Consider the following 19397-nt stretch of genomic DNA (forward strand, 5'->3'; position numbering starts at 1 on the left):
AATCTATTAAAGAAATTGAATCAATAATTAATAATCTTCCAAAATAGAAAGCTCCAGTCCCACATGGGTTCACTGTTGAATTATGCCAAATATTTTTTTTAATTCTATTTATTCATGAAAGACACACACAGAGAGAGAGGCAGAGACACAGGCAGAGGGAGAAGCAGGCTCCATGCAGTGAGCCCGATATGGGACTCGGTCCCAGGACTCCAAGATCATGACCTGAGCTGAAGGGTGACACTCAAGCACTCAAGCACTGAGCCACCCAGGCGTCCCATGCCAAACATTCCATGTAGAATTTATACCAATTCTCTACAGTCTCTTTCAGTAGATGCAAAATGAATATTTAACTTGTTCGATGTGGCCAGCATTATCCTAATACCAAATCAAATAAAGATATCATAAGAAAACTATGGACCAATAGGTCCCATGAACCTAGATGAAAAAATCCTCAACAATACTTTAGCAAATTGAATCCAGCAATGAATAAACAGAATGAAATACCACGACCAAATGGGATCTACCCCAGGTATATATGGCTGTTTCAACATTCAAAAATCAATCCATGTAATCCACCATACCAATAAGCTAGAAAAGAAAAAAACACATGATCGTACCACTAGAAGCAGAAAAAGCATTTGACGAAATCCAACAACCATTCATGACAAAAACTCTCAGTAAAATAGTGATACATGGAACTTCCTCAATTTGGTAAAGAATGTCTATAAAAACTACTTAATGGTGAGAAACAATGTTTTCACACTAAGATCAAGAACAAGGCGAGGATGTCCCTTCTTACCACTTGTTTTCAACAATGTACTGGAAGTCCTAACTCATGCATATAGTTTGAGAGTGGAGAAATAAAACTGTCTTTCTTTACATATGACATTATCATCTATATAGAAAAAACTAAAAAACTGACCAAAAACCTCCTTTTCTTAAGATTTTGTTTATTTATTCATAGACACACACACACACAGAGAGAGAGAGAGAGAGAGAGAGGCAAAGAGACAGGCAGAGGGAGAAGCAGGCTCCATACAAGGAGCTTGATGCGGAACTCGATCCCGGGTCTCCATGATCATGCCCTGGGCTGAAGGTGGCGCTAAACCGCTGAGCCACCCAGGCTGCCCCCAAAAACCTCTTTGAACTAATAAGCAATTATAGCAAGTCTGCAGGATACAGGTTAACATATACAAGTCAATCCCACTCAAAATCCTAGCAAGTTATTTTGTGGATACTGACATTCAGATTCTAAAGTTTATATGGAGAAGCAAAAGACCCAGAATAGCCAACATAATATTGAAGGAAAACAAAAAGTTTAAAGGACTGACACTGCCTGATTTCAAGATTTTACATAAAACTATGGTAATCAAGATAGTATAGTACTGATAAAAAAAAAGAAAATAAAATATATCAAAGAGGGCCAAGAGCAATACAATGAGGCAGACAAATGGCATCCACATGTCAAAAAAAAAAAAAAAGGAATCTAAACACACACCTTTCACAAAAAAAAAATTCATAGACCTATAAAACTCTTAGAAGATCAACTAAGAAAAACTAGCTGATGGTGGATATGGTGATGACTTTTTAGATGCAAAACCAAAGCCATGATCTGTGAAAGATAAACTGGACTTCATTCAAATTAAAAACTTCTCTATAAAACATATTTTCAAGAGAATGGGAAGATAACCCAGACTGGGAGAAAACATTTATAAAAGATACATCTGATAAAGGACTGTTATTCAAAATATATAAAGAACTTTAAAAACTCAACAAGAAAACAACCTAATTAAAAAGTGGACCTCACCGAAGAAGATATACAGATGGCAAATGAGTATATGAAAAGATGCTCCACATCATATTCATTAGGGAAATGCAAATTAAAATCACAAGGAAGGGACGCCTTGGTGGCTCAGTGCTTGAGCATCTGCCTTTGGCTCAGGGCATGATCCCAGAGTCCTGGGATCAAGTCCCGTATCAGGCTCCCTAGATGGAACCTGCCTCTCCCTCTGCCTATGTCTCTGCCTCTCTTTCTGTGTGTCCCTCATGAATAAATAAATAAAACCTTTTTTAAAATTAAAAAAAAATTAAAATCACAAGGAAATATCACTCTATATCTATTAGAATGGCTAAAATCCAAAACACGGATAAAACCAAATGCTTGCTAGGATGTAGAACCAAAAGAACTCTCATTCACTGCTGATAGGAATGCAAATTGGTATAGCTACTTTAGCAGACAGTTTAGCAACTTCTTAGAAAATTATACATACTCTTACCATATGATTCAACCATCAAGGTCTTTGGTATTTACCCCAAAGGAGTTGAAAACAGGTTCACACAAAAACCTGTGCAGGATGTTTGTAGAAGTTTTATTCCTAATTGCCAAAACTTGAAGCAATCGAGAAGTTCTTAGTAGGTAAATGAATAAATAAACTGTGGTACATCCAGACAATGGAATATTAATTCGGCGCTAAAAAGTAATGACCTATCAGGACATGAAAAGACATGGAGAAATTTTAAGCATATGCTACTAGGTGAAAGAAGTCAATCTGCAAAAAGCAAAGCTACGGAGACAGTAAGATAGATGATCAGTGGTTGCCAGAAGTTGGGGGAAGTAAGGATGACTATGCAGAGCAGAAAATACTTTTTAGGCAGTAAAAGTACTCATATACAATACTCCTATAGTAGATACTTGCCATGCATTTGTCCAAAGTCAAAGAAAGTACACCACCAGGAGTGACTCTTATTGTAAACTCCACCGTTTGGGTCATTACAATGTGTCAGTGTAGTTTCAAATGTAGCACTCTAGTGTGGGATGTTGATACTAGGGGAGGTTAGGCATGTATGGGGTAGGAATGTATCTGTACCTTCCTCAATCCCACTCAAAATCCCACTGACTTCCTCAGTCTCTCTCTGTGTGTGTCTCTCTTTTGCTGTGAACCTAAAACTGCTGTAAAAAATAAAGTCTTAAAATTTTCCTAGGGCTTCTCTTCCTGTATGCAATATAATTTCAGTAGAGATAGAAATTTTACCTTTGTTCTCTTTCCAAATTTTATTTATTCTTTTGGTACACAGTTTTCCTAAGAAACAAAGATGAACATATCCACATGCATTTACTTCTCCAATGATGCAGTAAAAAATATTTGGACTTACAGGGTATCTGTGGCTTTATCTTATAATCTCTAGCTTTATTTCAAGGTTCTGCCAAAAACTATTATAAGAATAATTTTTACAGAAGCTCATTTTGGGCTCCAACACACAATTCATGCTGGTTTAAAATAACATGGCTAAACATTTGATATTTGTGCTTCATCAATCACTATTTAAGATGCTTTATTTGGTCTTAAACAAATAAAAATACAGAGGTGTGCAACTTGATGAAGTGATTAATGTGGATTCCTACTCTTCCTTGTTAGTATTTCCGAAAGAAGGAAAACATTTTGAAAGAAAAAAGTAATACTGCTTTTGATTAGTATGCATTCTGGGTTGAGACTGTTCCCTGAGTGTGGGAGGGCATAATATCACCCCTGGAAGGGGTGTTCAAATGGAAGACAGTTCAAATGCCCAGAAAATACAAATCTTTCAAAAGTTTGAGCCCAAGGGAACAGGGCTTGAGATAAAATAGCTGCAGAGGAAGGGAAAGCAGAGTTGTGAAAACCAGTGTAAAAATTGATTCACAAGTATTTAGACATGTGGAGTGAAGGAAGGGTCAGAGGCTTCATATAAATGGAGGAGGATGGTTTCCTTACCCCCAAAAATGATCACAGGAAAATAAAGACGTTTAGGACAATGCATATTCAGTCAAATTTTATATGGCAGCAGGATAGCTAGGTACTTGGATAGATTCAGAGACAAATCGACGTCAGAGAGAAAAAAATCAGAGAAGTAGGAAAGAAGTAGGACTAGAATCAGGAGAATCTAGTCAGGCAGCCAAAGACAGGTGACCTTTTCAAGCAAAGGGTGGTCCATAGACTCAGATGTTGAAGTGAGGACCAGCATGTCCTTCAGAATGGAGGTCCCCAGTCATTTCTTGTACAGTGAGCAGTGATATTTCAATGAACACCAACACTGTACATGAGAAGGTCAGAACAAAGCTAAAAGTTTACTTCTTGTCTTTTATCACCACAAAATAAAAGTTCTCTAAGACTGGCACAGCACATACTTTAGTTTGCTTTGTTCTAATGAAATCACTTTGATTGCCCTATGTGTCACACCTTTAATGCTTAAATGATGCAGTGTATAATTAGAGATGTGAGTCATAAATGTAGACACACAAAATTGGTGGTTTTCTCTTTAATTATCAGTTTACATTTACTGAGAATTATAATTTGACAGGGCCTGGAGATGCTATAGGAAACACACTGACCTTCAGTTGGATAAACAATCAGAGAATTAAAGAAACAGGAAAAGAAGATACTGCCGATAATTACCCATATCTTACCCTAACTACATCAAAACTGCATTTGAGACAGAGGACCATAGCATCCCATACATGTTCATATGACCAGTGGTTCCCAGGTCAGAATGGCTATGGGGAAATGTAGGGTCTTAGCAAGTTACCAAATATTTCTCTGACTCTGACCGCACCCCTAATTGGGAATCTTCCTTAGAGTTCCACTCAGCCATTTGCAGGAAGGTCCTCAGGGCTATCTCATGTGTGTTCACCTGCTCTGGCCCCTGAGATCACCTATGCAGCCAAGACCTCTAACACTCTCAAAACTGTGGCAAAGTTCTCAGAAGGGGGGCACCTGGGTGGCTCAGTGGTTTAGCATCCGCCTTCAGCTCAAGTCGTGATCCCAGGGTGCTGAGATCGGGGAGCCTGCTTCTCCCTCTGCCTGTGTCTCTGTCTCTGTGTGTGTGTGTCTCTCATGAATGAATAAATAAAATCTTTTAAAAAAAAGAAAAAAAACCACAAAGGTCTCACAAAACCTTTGAATCAGTGACAAAGTGGCAAGCAAGAAGGCTTGGAAAGCCAATAATGCAGCTTTGTCTTCATAAGGCCTCATAGGATATTCAGGAAACAGTGCTTTTCATTTTTCGTTTTTAATTCCAGCTTCCTCCACCAAGATTCCTTCCTCCAAGACACATGGTCTCCTCAATTCTTCTCCCTTGCCCCCTACCTGCTCACAATGAACTCAATGTCTACTTTACACAGAGACTAGAAACCATCAAGTAATCAGCAAGCTTTGCTTCAAAGCATACATTATCCAGAAGACTGAGCTGCTTTACTGGAGGAATCCTATCTCATTCAGCATTATATTTCCTGTGCCTATTACAGTTCCTGGCACATAGTTGGCACTCAGCAAATATTTGCCAAAAGGATGGATAAATGGATGGATGGATGAATGAATGGATGAATGAATGGATGAATGAATGGTGGACTTTGGAGTCAGATAGAGACATGGGTTCAAAACCCAACTCAGTCATTTATTAGCTTTTTGGCATTAGGCGACTCATTACAATCCTCAGTTCTAGTCTCCTCATGTACAAAATAGACAATAATATCCTGTCCTATCACTATAAAAATTAAAATAGATAATGCATATAGAGAGTTTATTAGCATAGTGCCCAACACACAGTAAGTGCTCCAGAAATAATATTTTCCTTCCTCCACAGAGAGACTACTCCACATCTACCACTTTTGTAGATGCCTCCTACAGCATCCGGTAAAGTGCTGGGCATCTGAGAGAAACACCATCAATACTTGCTGCAGGAAACTCTAGAAATGGGGGAAATGTGCAGTGAAACAGCTATAATTTATATTTGTGATTATTATTGAACATTGACTTCAATATGCTCACTTTCTTCTTAAAATTAAATACCTCTTCTATGAATTTCTTCTTTAATATCATCTGTATTTAAGGATGCCTGGGTGCCTCAGTCAGTTAAGTGTCTGCCTTGGGCTCAGGTCATGATCCCAGGGTCCTGGGATCAAGTGCAGCATTGGGCTCCCTGCAGGGAGCCTGCTTCTCCCTCTGCCTCTGCCTGCTGCTCCCCCTGCTTGTGCTCTCTCTCTCTCTGTGTATAAAATAAATAAAATCTAAAAAACATAAAAATAAAAATAAATAAAATCATCTACATTTAGATGAGAATTCTAGCCACAACTGACATGATACTGCCACCATTAGAAACAAAAATATATATAAACAAATATAACATACATATATATTTATAAGCACTTTAATATATAAACATATATATGAACATATATAAATAAAATATACATAAAAATAAATGTGATCAGCGATTAGGATGGGATGATATAGCAGAGGCAAAAAGAGAAAAGAACTTATTCCCTTAAAAAAAAAGGGGGGGTAGGTTCATTTAAAAGGCAAAAATGCTCTGGTTCTTTTCTGCCACCTCAGATCCATTCTCCACTCTATGCCTTATGCTCTGTGATGCAAAGAACTCCTCAATTATCTGTTTGATACTTCATTTTCAAAGATCACACAACGTTTCTCTAGAATTTAAAAATGCAATTGAAATTAAGTTAAAAAATAGGGGTAAAAAAATAGAAAAATTATAAGGCAGCTGTGCTCAAATTACAAACTGAGTTGGATTTCAACCTAATTGTAAATTTGGAACTTAAAGTGCTTTATTGGGGGACTTAATAAACAACTCTGTAAAACTAGAACAGTTCTTTAGGGAGGTTGGAGAAAAGTTTAATTAATTCATGGTATGTCTAAAATATAATCCGAATTATGCAATCTCCTAGAATATATCCTACAAAATATATCAATAGGTATGAACAAGATTATTTCTCTGGTTACAAACCCAGGGCCTCATTGTGTAGCTCCAAAGGTCACCGTACACAAGGAATTTGGGAATGGTGCTTTGGCACACAGCTCCATACAACTCACTGTGAGTGGTGCCCCTTGATATTGTGTATCATGGCGGTCCCACCTAAATCTCAGTAATTCAGTCCCTTAGGTAGTTCTTCCCCAAAGGCTTGAAGGAGAGTCTTACATGGTTATGAGAACAGGACAGATTGTTTTGAGAACCAGTGAAGTCTCCATATCTGTGTATAAGACTCCAAGGTTCCTCTAGGCATGGGTGGCAGAGGCACATGCATGTCCACTGAGTTCTGGGGACCCAGCACATCAATAATAGTGGCTGCCATTTACTGAACATCTTCAATGTCCCATGTACTGCACTAGGTGTTATTTCTAAGCTTCACACAACTATCCACACTATTACTGCTAATAATGCCTTAAACTTATGAAGTTCTTACTATGGTGTTTATCATGCTAAATCCTTAATAGGCATTATCTTAATTGATAGGTAGGTACTACTGTTATTTTCATTTTAAAGATGAAAAACTGAGGTACAGAGAGGTTAAGTATTTCAAATCACATACACAGTAAATTGCAGAACCAAGATCTGAGAAGGGTTTTTAGGGTCTAAATATCTTACCCAAAGTGAACTAGTATGTGGTGAAGCTGCAATTCAAAGTATTCATCTTGTAATCATTCCTTATGTATTTTGAACTGAGGACCAAAGGATAATTTTCCACATTGAAAGCTGAATTCAGGAGGTGGACTCCAGGCAATTTATATTCACAATTTGTTCATAAATTGAAGAGTAGTAAATTTGAAGGTATTTATGTTAAATAATAATGTACTAATACATAACAAAATTTGTGTTCTCATGAATTTAACAAATGGCATATTACTATGGTAATGGAGATACGCTTGGTGTAAAATCTACATAAGACAAGTGAAAGACTCTAACTTGCCATACTTTTTTTAAAAAGATTTATTTATTATTTGAGAGAGAGAGAGAGAGAGGGAGAGAGAGAACACATGCATGGGGAAGGTAAAGGGCAAGCAGACACTCTGCTAAGCATTGAGCCTAACACCGGGCTTGCTTCTCCAATCCTGGGATCATGACCTGAGCCCAAATCAAGAACTGGATGCTCAACCGACTGAGCCACCCAGGTGCCCCTAACTTCTACATTTTTTAAAAAAGATTTTACTTATTTATCTGAGAAAGAGACAGCAAAGAGAGAGCACAAGCTTTGGGGGAGGGGCAAAGGACAGAGGGAGAAGCAGACTCCCCACTGAGCAGAGAGCCTGATATAGGGCTCAATCCCAGGACTCTGAGATCATGACCTGAGCTGAAGGCAGATGCTTAACTGACTGAGCTCCCAGGTGCCCCCCAGAACTTGCTACAGTTTTTAAAAATAATACATACACCCGGGTACAAATCTAATGTTTTGATTATACTTTCCATATAAGAATAACAAAGATATTTTGGAATCATTAGGACAGGAGAGAATTTTTGTCATTCAGGCACAAGCTGCCAAAAGGAACTCATTCAACCTAACATCAAAATATCATATTGGTGGCTTTGATCAGCTGGAAATTAAAAAGGCAATACAATTAAGCCCATACCTGAATCTTTTATTTGGTGATCTGGTCCCTTGTGTACAACTGTAGGAAGGATAGAGTTAATATAAAGATATATATAAATATATATCTTTTAAAAGACTATATATAGTCTTTTAAAAGAAAAAAAAAGACTCCTGTTTCTAATTAAGTTTCACATTAGTTTTGTGTAGAGAAATAAATTCCCTCTTATTTCAGAAATCACTCCAATTTATCCTGTTAGTATCTATAATAGGCATAGGTTTTATATCTGATATCATATATTTCAGGTGATTTATTAACTCGTCTACTAGATGTAACCTGTGAGGATAAGACAGTGCTGAGGGACCTCTTTGACTCTAGTAGTAAGTACCTTGCACACAGAGGATGATCAATACCATTTTGCTGAGTTTTTTAAATATGTAAGACATTTTACTATTTTAAAAACAAAAAGCATTATCTTTGCTAGTTTCCCAGAAAAAAAATATTTGAAATGTACTTACAGAGCTTGGTGGATAACTCGTGATTTCTCCAGAAGATATTCAGAAATCTGTGCTCCCACTACAGCTCCAGAAGAGGTAAATTTCATTTCTAAGTATTTTCCAAATCGGCTGGAATTGTCATTTATAACAGTGGAGGCATTGCCAAAGGCTTCCACCAAATTGTTCACTTGTAAAATCTTCTCTTGCAGGGTTCTGTTATTAGCCTAGAGAAAACGTCAAGATTTTTTCAAATGTAAAAAATTAATTTTGTATATAATAAAATGTCTCTTCTTTGATAAGCACTCTACATAGACATAAAGGTATTGAGAATACATTCTTGGCATACCACCAGACGTTACAATACCTGGCCTATTTTTCCCTTTCCATATGTGTGTTCCCATTTGCTTTCTTCAAAGGGCAGAGATTTTCTATACTTCTATTGAAATATAGTTCTGTTCAGTGCCTGATTTATAAACACAATTTATAAGCAGTCTATACATAGTGGGCATAGTGGGGTAAACCTCTCATTTTATTATTTTCCTCCTCTCCCACCCTGGGCCCCCATCTAAATGTTCCCCAAAGTCATAAACATTTCTGTTGGTTCCATGGAAGCTGCTAACATCAAAATAAGGGAATAATTTGTGAATTCAGAAGCAGGGGAAATGGAGTTACTGTGAAAACTAAGAACAGCTCAAGTGTGGATGGAAGGAGTGAACCCCAATCAAGGTCAGAGGGCCTGCTTGGCTTGGCTGTCCCCATTTTCTCCTACCCCATCTCATATATTCCTTCCCTTGAACAAGCATTGTAATTATTATTATTTACTTACTTACTACTTTATTGGAAATTCCACCAAGTAGAAATTTATTTGGTTAAAAAAATCAACCTCTTTTAGAAGAATTCCCCACTCTAAGATGGTTAAGGGGATATCAGTCATTCACATCTTAGTAGAAAGTAGATTGAGTAGATTATGAGTCATGTAAAACCTTGTTGAGATCAGCTATGTGAAAGGTAAGCAAATTATATAAAAGAGAGGAACAGCTGGTATTTCTGGAACATAGCCCACATTAGTACATAGATGAGCTGGAGGAGGCATTCACAGTGAGGGTTTGAGTGCATATCAAACCTTTTAGGATCTTCTAAAAGAGGCAATGAGCATTAAAAGAAGAGAGTAATGAGCATTGGGGCATACTTGACTCTTCTAAAATGTTTAGGGGTGGCCTTGCATTCATAGAAAGGTGAGAAAGCATTCAATCCACCAAACATCCCATTTTTTGTATCTGGTAAATCTTTATCAAAAAGATACGTAAAAACATGATAAGATCTAAGATCTAATAAGGTTAGGATTCTGGGAGCTCTATCTATCTATATCCCCAATTAATATTAAGTCCCATTTTCAGATTACTATTTAGATTTTTAGATTAATATTGAGTCCCATTTTTACATCTAGGATAAGGTAAAGTGATTAGATAAGCAAGTTTGCTGGCATCTACAAAACAAAATTCACACAAGTTAATCCATCATTGATGAGACCCTCTATCAAACCACAAACCAAGAAAGAATAGCAAAGGCCCTCATGGATGGCCCCTGAGAAAATTAATTTCAAAAAATTTAACCATTAATTATGGTAGGGCAGTATGCTGTGCCTCACCACCATACTCCCTCCAAAATTACATCTTTTTTTCACTGTGATGCTTATCTTAGAAGTAAGGAGAGGGGAAATTGATGGGCAGTGAGATGAGGAAGGACTGAGACGACAGACAGTCCTGAACACTAGCTTCCTGGTCTCTTCTGGCTCTTCTTCTAGTCCCAAGGCAGGGGAAGGGGGAATGTCACAGGTCTAGTTAGTTAAGGAGGGCAAATTAGCCCACTGAGCAAAGTTATGTTTCTATTCCATACCCACACATATGATTGAAAATATTCAAACTAGTTAATTGGTTTTTAATATAAACACAGAAATATTTCAGCTCATTATTCCAAAAATGAATTAGACTCAATTAAGCAGTTGTTCTGATAGGAAGAAGAGGCCTTATCCTTTTATAGAGAGATTAGATCTATCCTTGCACTTGCAGTACTTTATAACACAAGATTCCTATGATCACAGTGATGGCAAAAAGTTTAACGTAATACTACACAACTATGTGGATCATAATAAAAATATTCACAGGGATAAGTTGTACAGAATGGTTTTCTGTTTTTTCTTTTTTAAGTCATCCTAATAAGAACATATAATTAATTCTTGACTTATTTCAAGGACCCTACCTGGAGAATCAAGCCAAATCTCTATCGTCAACTTCCTTTTTTCAAAAATTATGGTATATTTAACATACAGTGAGATTCATCTTTTATAGAGTACAGATCTAAAAGGTTTTTACAATAGATATTTTTTTAAGGATTTTATTTATTTGTTTGAGAGAAAGAGAGAGAGAGCAAGCAAGAGCACAAGGAGAGGGAGAAGGAGAATCAGACTCCCCGCAACTTGGGGCTTGATCCCAAGACCCTGGGATCATGACCTAAGCCCAAGTCAGATGCTTAACTGAATGAGCCACCTAGGCCCCCTAAAAGTTTTTAAAAACATATAAAATCATATAACCCCCCTCTGCAACCCAAACATAGGGCAGTTCCATCCCTTCCCAAAACTATATCATTACCTTTGTAATCAGCCCATCCCTTCCTCCCCAGCCTCTGATAAACACTGGTCTGTTTCTGTCTCTATAATTTTAAATTGGAGAAATGACATATAAATTGAATCAGATAGTATGCAATCTTATGAATCTAACTTCTTTGACAGAAATGTACAATGCAAATAAGATTATAGATTTTATTCTTGTATCAGTGTTTGTTCCTTTTTGTTACTTAGCAGTATTACACTGTATAGATGTACCAGTTTGTTTATCCAATCTCCAGTTTCGTTGTTTCCACTTCCTGGAGATTACAAATAAAGCCACTATACATATTTATTTGTGGGTTGTTTTTTTTTTTTTTTTTTTTTTTTTTTGCGTAAACATGAGTTTTCATTTTATTTGGATAAATGCCTAGCAGTAGGATTGCTGGGCTGTGTGGTAAGTGTAGTTTAACTTTATAAAAAACTTCCAAACTTTTCCAAAGTGATCACAGTATTTTGCATATCACCAGCAATATATGAGAGTTCCAGCTATCCTAAATCCTTCTCAGCAATTAGTATTGTTAATTTTTAAAAAATTAACCATTTTAATAGATGTATAATGATGTCTCATTGTGTTTTAATTTGCATTACCCTAATGACAACTGATGTTGACCATTTTTTTATTTATTTGCCATCTACAGATTATCTTTGGTGAAGTACTTTTCAAATCTGTTCATTTTTAAAATAAATTTTTATTTAAGTATAGTTAATATACTCTTTTGATCATTTTTTATTACTTGGTCTCTTACTGAGTTTTAAGAGTTTCTTTTTACAATATATGCATTAAGGATCCAAGTCTTTTATTAGATATGTGACTTGTAAATAGTTTCTTTGAGTATGTAGCATGTGGTTTCATCTTCTCAGCAATGTCATTAGGAAACAGAAATTCTTAATTTTGGTGATTCTAATTTTTTCCTTTGTGGATTATATTTTTAATGTGGAATATAAATGCTGTAGCTCTCTAGTAAGTCTAAAAAATCAGGTAGTTTTAATCCTCCAACCTTGTTTGGAGGATTCAAACATAATTGTTTGATTATTACAGTTCCCTTGCCTTTCCATATAAATTTTTGATTCAGCTTGTCAATTTCTGCAAAAAAATATCCTGCTGAGATTTTTACTGTAATAGCACTGAATCTACAGATCAATTTGTGAAGAACTGGCATAATAATATTGAATCTTTTAATCCATGAACATGGTATATCTCTCCATTTATTTAAGTATTCTATGATACCTTCTATCAATTTTCTCTACTTTTCAGCAAATTTCATACAAGTTTTATAAGACTTAAATAGCTAATTTTTTGGTTCTATTATAAATAAGACTTTTAAATTTAAATTTCTAATTGACCATTGCTGGTTTATATATATATAATGCAAATTAACTTTTGTACTATATGTGATATATATACATTTATAATGTATATAAAATATATAAATACAATTGATTTTTGTATATTAACCTCCCTTTAACCTGAAAGCAACAAAAAGAGAAAAGTAAAGAAAGTATTCAGTAAATGTGCTGGGGCTAAAGGGAGAAAATCACATTTATAAAGTCTTTCCTAGTAAGAGTGACAAAAGTTAGAATATCCTCAAAACAGAGTATATGCTTTTTCTACTGTTTGTTGTATTTTAAATTCACAGAGAATAGCATGTGTGTTTTATCATTTCCCTACATTATTAAATGTGGGAATTAGTGAACATTAACTGAATCAGCCCTATTAGGTTCTGAAATATAATAAGTATTTGTTAGGATAGAGAGAAAACATGGTACCTTTCCAAGCACTGTCAGCTGCTGAACCAAAAGATGAGCACTTTCTGTCTTTCCTGCACCACTTTCTCCAGAAATAACAATGCACTGCACAGTGAGAAAAGGAAACCATGAGAAGACTTCCACTTCACAACATCTGGCTCACACACAAGAAGCTAAAACGAGAAATTTCTAAGGAAGTGAGACTCTCCTTACCTGATCTGAATTATATGCTACCATTGACTGGTATCCTAAATCAGCCATTGCAAAAATGTGAGGAGGATTGGCGGTTCTCTTCGCTCCAATATATAATCTGGAATGCTAAAGATCAAAATGAACACATTTTGTGAGACTTTCCTTTTTGTTTTTGTTTAAATCCTAGATTATTTACAGGCAGAACACCCAATTTTTAAAGCAAAACATAAATCAAAATACGTTTTCATATCACCAAAACATTACACACGTTACACACACATACTGCACACACATATATGCACAAATCATACACATTATATAAAATAAAAGCCTGACATAAAAGAACCCAGAAATATGATGTGACATAATAGAATATAGTATCACTCTGGTAGCAGTATTTAAAAGAAGACTCTGGGAAGTGCATATCACTTCCAAAGCAGAACTTGATGTTTCAAAATATTATTATTTCTTTAAATAAAAATAGACTATAAATAAGAATCAGGTATCATTTTGTTGACTATTCCCTGGATATGATGATGTCTGGATATGATATGATAATGTCTGACATATGATTGCCACTTTTCTCCTTTCATGTCATTTGACATACAGTCTTTGATTTGTCCAAATCACCAAGTTAACTGATAGAAGAATCTGAAGAAAGCCCAGATTTCTGGAACTTAGCTCAAGGTTCATAAACTTACCATTGTTCTTGTAAAATTTAAGGTGGTAGAGTATGACAGAATTATTTATTTCTCACATATAAAAAACCTATTATTCATAGTATTAAATGATTTTCTAGAATATACAAATAGCTAAAAGAGAATAGGTCCAATTAAAAATGAAAGACAGCTTAGTTCAATTCCAGAATACTGTTCTACATTTAAACCATTAGGGTTTGAATAATGGATAATTATATATTTGTATTCATAAAACACACATCGTCTGATACTAAAAACCAACCACTATGTCAAAAGGAATTCTTAAATTCATAATGACAAGTTTCACAGCCACTATGTATATATTACATGTGAGACAATATAATTATATTTTGACTCTCCCATACAGGGTTCAGAGGTAAACAATACCCATGCACTTTTGCAGGTATCTCTTTATTAATATGATACATAGTATAGACCAGTTACTAATGACTGGAAGTAATTACCATTCTGCCATATACTTTCGGAAAAAAACCACGAATCACATCCAGCTTGATTCACCTTCTATTTCTATCTCTATGTTCTAACTATTGATTTCACTGTTTCTTCAAGGCACTGAATAAAACTATCTTTGGCATCATCTAAATTAACTTGAGTATCTTAATAGTATAACTATTAGCACAAAGTAAAAGAATGCAAGCCACACCACATACCTCTGTGGAATAAAGACCCAGACTCTGGAAAGGGTTAAGAGCAATGAGTATATCTCCCACATAGATATAAATCTGATCTCTGGAATAACATTTCTCAAGTTGCTCTGAGACTGTATTCTACAATAAAAAAAATAAATTAAAAAAATCATTATGGTCAGTTATAAGTTAAAATGTAAACAATAATAAATAAAACATCTGGAATTGGGGTCAAAGATCAGAAAGGAATAGCCATGCTGACAGTAAGTAGTATAACACTAGATCAGCATTCTGCAGTGTTCTGGTCAGTGTTATTCTTCCACTTGAGAGGCATTTTCTTTGGTCTTGAGAGCCACAGAGGGATGGCATTGTTCTGTGTGTTTTCCAAAGGCTATATGAGATATTACATAGATATTATATGTAGGGAGCCTTCCAGAAAATAAGTGAATGCAGGAGATGAAATAAAAAGGAAAAATTAATAGAAAAGGAAGGGGAAAATACAGTGAACATGACTTTATTGCAAATGAAGGTTATTTAATGGCTGTATAGAATGTCCTAGCCCTTTGCTGAGACATTTGGCTTTATGAGGCACAGTAAAAAGTTCAGAAAAGTAACTTTCACAGTTGATAAATCATGAGTACATGAAATCAATTTTAATTGTGTCAGAAATCATCACTTACAGTATGACACAAGAGGAGAATAGAAGACCATAGCTCAAAAATGAGACAAAAACAAAAGCACAGACAACAGAAACAAGCAAGCCCAATGTTTAATATATAGGTCAGCAATATGATGAACAAAGCCTTCTTAATAATCCACGAGCCTAGAAATTCCCATCACTGGAGAATTCGGTATGAAAAGATTCATAAAGGTGTTGGTAATCTCCGACTGGCAAATACTACTTGATTACAAAATGTTTGATATTCTCAAGAAAGATTATTTTGAGGAAGTACTTGAGTTGTTTAAGCAACCCTTAATTTACCAAATGACTACTTCTGTTCAGAAAATGTCTCCTGATTTGTTGAATTTCTAAGCATATCTCAGGCATGCATTAGATGTATTTGAAAAAACCAGTTGATCATGCAGGATAGAGATCCTAATCTTTGACTGAAAAGGAGCTATTTATTTCTCTAATGATCTGATTACCAGAATAAAGGGAGATGAGGGGGAAGGGAAGCCATAACTATAATTTACCAGCTTGGATTTGTACCTTCACAAGAGATACTTGAAATAGTTCTGAAGTCACTAGGATAAGGAGTTTCAAGCAGAATTCAAAGCCCTGTGAGAACAGGAACTCTGGGATCTCATGAGGGGAATAATGACCAGATAAGAGAGGCTCTCAGGGTTTCCTAGAGGCCTCTGGATACAGCCACTGAGCATGGAGCAGAAGAAATAGAGGGAGGATGCTGTGTGGAGGTTGTAGGAGGCAGACAATTTTCTGACCTCAGTAAATCATCCCTCTGAGACTCCCAAAACGAATTCAGGGGAAGGAGAGTCTGTAATTTATAGGCAACACATGCTAATGGGATCCCACATCCTTGTAATTTGACTATCAAAAGAAAAAATTTAAAAAAAGGAAAAAATGGACATCAGGCTGTAGAGATCTGGGAATTTGAGTTACATGTAGTCAAAGTAAGATAGGAGAGATAATCGGGAAGCTAAGAGACAAGGAAAGCTTACAGATGCTATTATTCAAACAACCTCCTGCACATACCACCTCTGTAAATAAAACAAAATCTAGAATGTTTAAGTTTAATTAAACTGAGTCTCTTACCTCATCCAAAACGTCTAGGGTTGCTAAATCATCTACATCCTTCAGACTGGACATTAGTGATCTACTGAAGTTACTCTTCTTGGTGTGAAGACGCTCATGTCTGTGGAGCAGTACAGAGAGAGAAACACTTTCTGTCTTGAGAACTTATTACTGATCACCGTAGAGGTAAGTTTTAGATACATATGAGACTTACAAAACTTCTGTGAAGTTGATTTCTTCAATTCAGTGCTAATCATTTACCAGAACATCGTCTAATATATTTGATCTGTTTTCTCTTCTCTATTGGAAAATTGCAACATGTCAAACTTACTTCACGGATGATGAGAAGAGTTCATTATTTCTATCAAGAACTCTCCTATATATAATTTGCCTTAAAAAGCTTCCTCTAAATTCCTATGTGTGATTCAATCTGTTTGAAAGTGGTGAGTCAGAGAGATCTGAATTCATTAGATTTCCGATTTTGTCTGAGATAGTGTCAGGCCATTGGTGGCCAAGGAATGGTAAGATAAAAAATTATTATCCAAAAAAATTTAAGAGGAATACAAAATAAACACCACTGTGGATTTCCAAATGGTTAAATGTATGTGGGAAATTGGCTTCAGGCAGTAGGAAGTTTATTTTCAAAGTAAAACATTTCAGCAACTTCTGATAACAGCCAGAAGATCTTGATTTGACATGAAGGCTGGAGAAGTTGCTGTGATAAACATCAGGGTTTGTTTCAACTTTTCTGGACATGAAATTATCATCTCCTTGGTATTTTGAACAAAACTGTATCTTCAGTGCTTATTTTTGGAGATACAATAAACTTTTTAAACAAAATGGGGTTAGAGGTGCCAACCCCCAATGGAGTCAAAAATCCAAGTACAACTTTGGCTCTTTAAAACTTGACTTCTAATAATCTACTATTGATCAGAAGCCTTACCAATAACATAAACAATTGATTAACACATATTTCCTATGTTATATATATATATATATATATATATATATATATATAAAATTCTGTATTCTTACAATAAAGTAAGTTAGTAAAAGAAAATACTATTAAGAATATTGGGTGATGAGCATTAAGGAGGGCACATGATATGATGAGCACTGGGTGTTATATGCAACTGATAAATTATCGAACACTGCATTGGAAAGTAAGCATATATGTTGGCTAATTGAATTTAAACAAAAAAAAAAGAAGAAAACCATAAGGAAGAAAAAATACACTTACAGTGTTAATACTGTATTTATTTAAAAAAATCTGTATGCAAGGTTTGAGGCAGCTCAAACCTGTGTTGCTCAAGGAGCAACTGTACATTTAAACATTTCAATTTGTCTATTAGTAAAAGGAATAAGTAGACTGTAAGGAATAATAAGAACCATACCACTTACTCAGCAAACTTTAATGGTTTTTTATTGCTTATGAATTAGTCACTAGTTTTTAAGGAATTTTAATTCCAGTGTAGTTAACATAGTGTTATATTCATTTCAGATGTACAATACAGTGATTCAAAAATACATTACTCGGTGCTCATCATGATAAATGTCCTTTAATCTCCTTCACCTATTTCACCCATCCTCCCACCCACCTCCCCTCTGGCAACCACCAGTTTGTTCTCTATACTTAAGTGTCTGGTTTTTTTTTTTTTTTTTTGGTTTGTCTCTTTTATTCCTTTGTTTTGTTTCTTAAATTCCACATATGAGTGAAATCATATGTTATTTATCTTTCTGAGTGAAATCATAAGGTATTTATCTTTCTCTGACAGGCTTACTTCGCTTTAGCATTATACTCTCTAGCTCCATCTAGGTTGTTGCAAATGGCAAGATTTCATTCTTCTTATGGCTAAATAATAGCACATCTTCTTTATCCCTTCATCTATCTGTGGGCTCTAGGGCTACTTCCACAGTTTGACTACTGTAAGTAATTCTGCAATAAACACATGGGTGCAGGATGCCTGGATGGCTCAGCAGTTAAGCTCTGCTTTTGGCTCAGGGCCTGTTACTGGAGTTCACGGATCAAGTCCCACATCCGGCTCCCTGAAGGGAGCCTGCTTCTTCCTCTATGTCTCTGCCTCTCTCTCTCTGTGTCTCTCATGAATAAATAAATAAAATATTTTTAAAAAACACAGGGGTGCACGTATCCCTTTGAATTAGCATTTTTGTATTCTTTGGGTAAATACCCAGTAGTGTGATTACTGGATCATATGGTATTTCTATTTTTTTAAGAGATTTTATTTATTTATTTATTTATTTATTTATTTATTTATTTATTTATTTAAGACACAGAGAGAGAGGCAGAGATTAAGCAGAGAGAGAAGCAGGCCCCCTGTGGGGAGCCTGATGTGGGACTCGATTCCAGGACCCAAAATCACGACCTGAGCCAAAGGCAGATTCTCAACCCCTGGCCACCTAGGTGCCCCTATGGTAGTTCTATTTTTCCCTCTGTGGGGAACCTCCATACTATCTTCCACAATGGCTGCACTGGTTTGCATTCCCACCAACAATGCACAAGGGTTCCTTTTGCTCCACATCCCCGTTGTTTTAGAATTAAGTTACTATTGATAAACTGTCCCCAACTCTATCTTCGTCCAGCCCTTCCTTTGGTTCCCTGTATTCTGTTTTCTCTCACTTATTCAAGGACACCACTGGTCCTCTCTCACTCCTAACATCACTCATTTTCCCTCAACTTTTATAGTACTTCTCTCGAAAGAAACAAACACAACATCCTGCCTTGACTTCCAGTTTCTTCCATCTACTGCTCTATTTCCTTACTTTATAGCAAAAAATCCTCATAAGAATTATCTATACTTAATTTCTTTCCATCTATGAAGGAAACTCA

General features: G+C 35.7%; 1 protein-coding gene across 5 annotated transcripts in view; it reads right to left on the bottom strand.

Moving 5' to 3' along the window:
• Positions 1 to 19397, bottom strand: part of MYO3A (myosin IIIA) — a 245594-nt gene that overhangs the window by 120694 nt on the left and 105503 nt on the right. For 4 of the 5 annotated variants that reach the window (XR_012030791.1, XM_072825307.1, XM_072825305.1 and 1 more), the window contains 5 exons: positions 16571 to 16670; positions 14821 to 14937; positions 13473 to 13577; positions 13281 to 13364; positions 8870 to 9072 (listed from right to left, as the gene is read on the bottom strand). Coding sequence is in view for 4 of the 5 variants with exons in the window: in XM_072825307.1 (XP_072681408.1) it covers positions 8870 to 9072; positions 13281 to 13364; positions 13473 to 13577; positions 14821 to 14937; positions 16571 to 16670 (609 nt within the window). In the remaining variant the exon portion in view is untranslated. The remainder of the gene's footprint in view (positions 1 to 8869; positions 9073 to 13280; positions 13365 to 13472; positions 13578 to 14820; positions 14938 to 16570; positions 16671 to 19397) is intronic. The other variant, XM_072825306.1, reaches the window with a different exon arrangement.

Source organism: Canis lupus, chromosome 5 (genome assembly GCF_048164855.1).
Source record: "Canis lupus baileyi chromosome 5, mCanLup2.hap1, whole genome shotgun sequence".
Classification (NCBI taxonomy): Eukaryota; Metazoa; Chordata; class Mammalia; order Carnivora; family Canidae; genus Canis; species Canis lupus.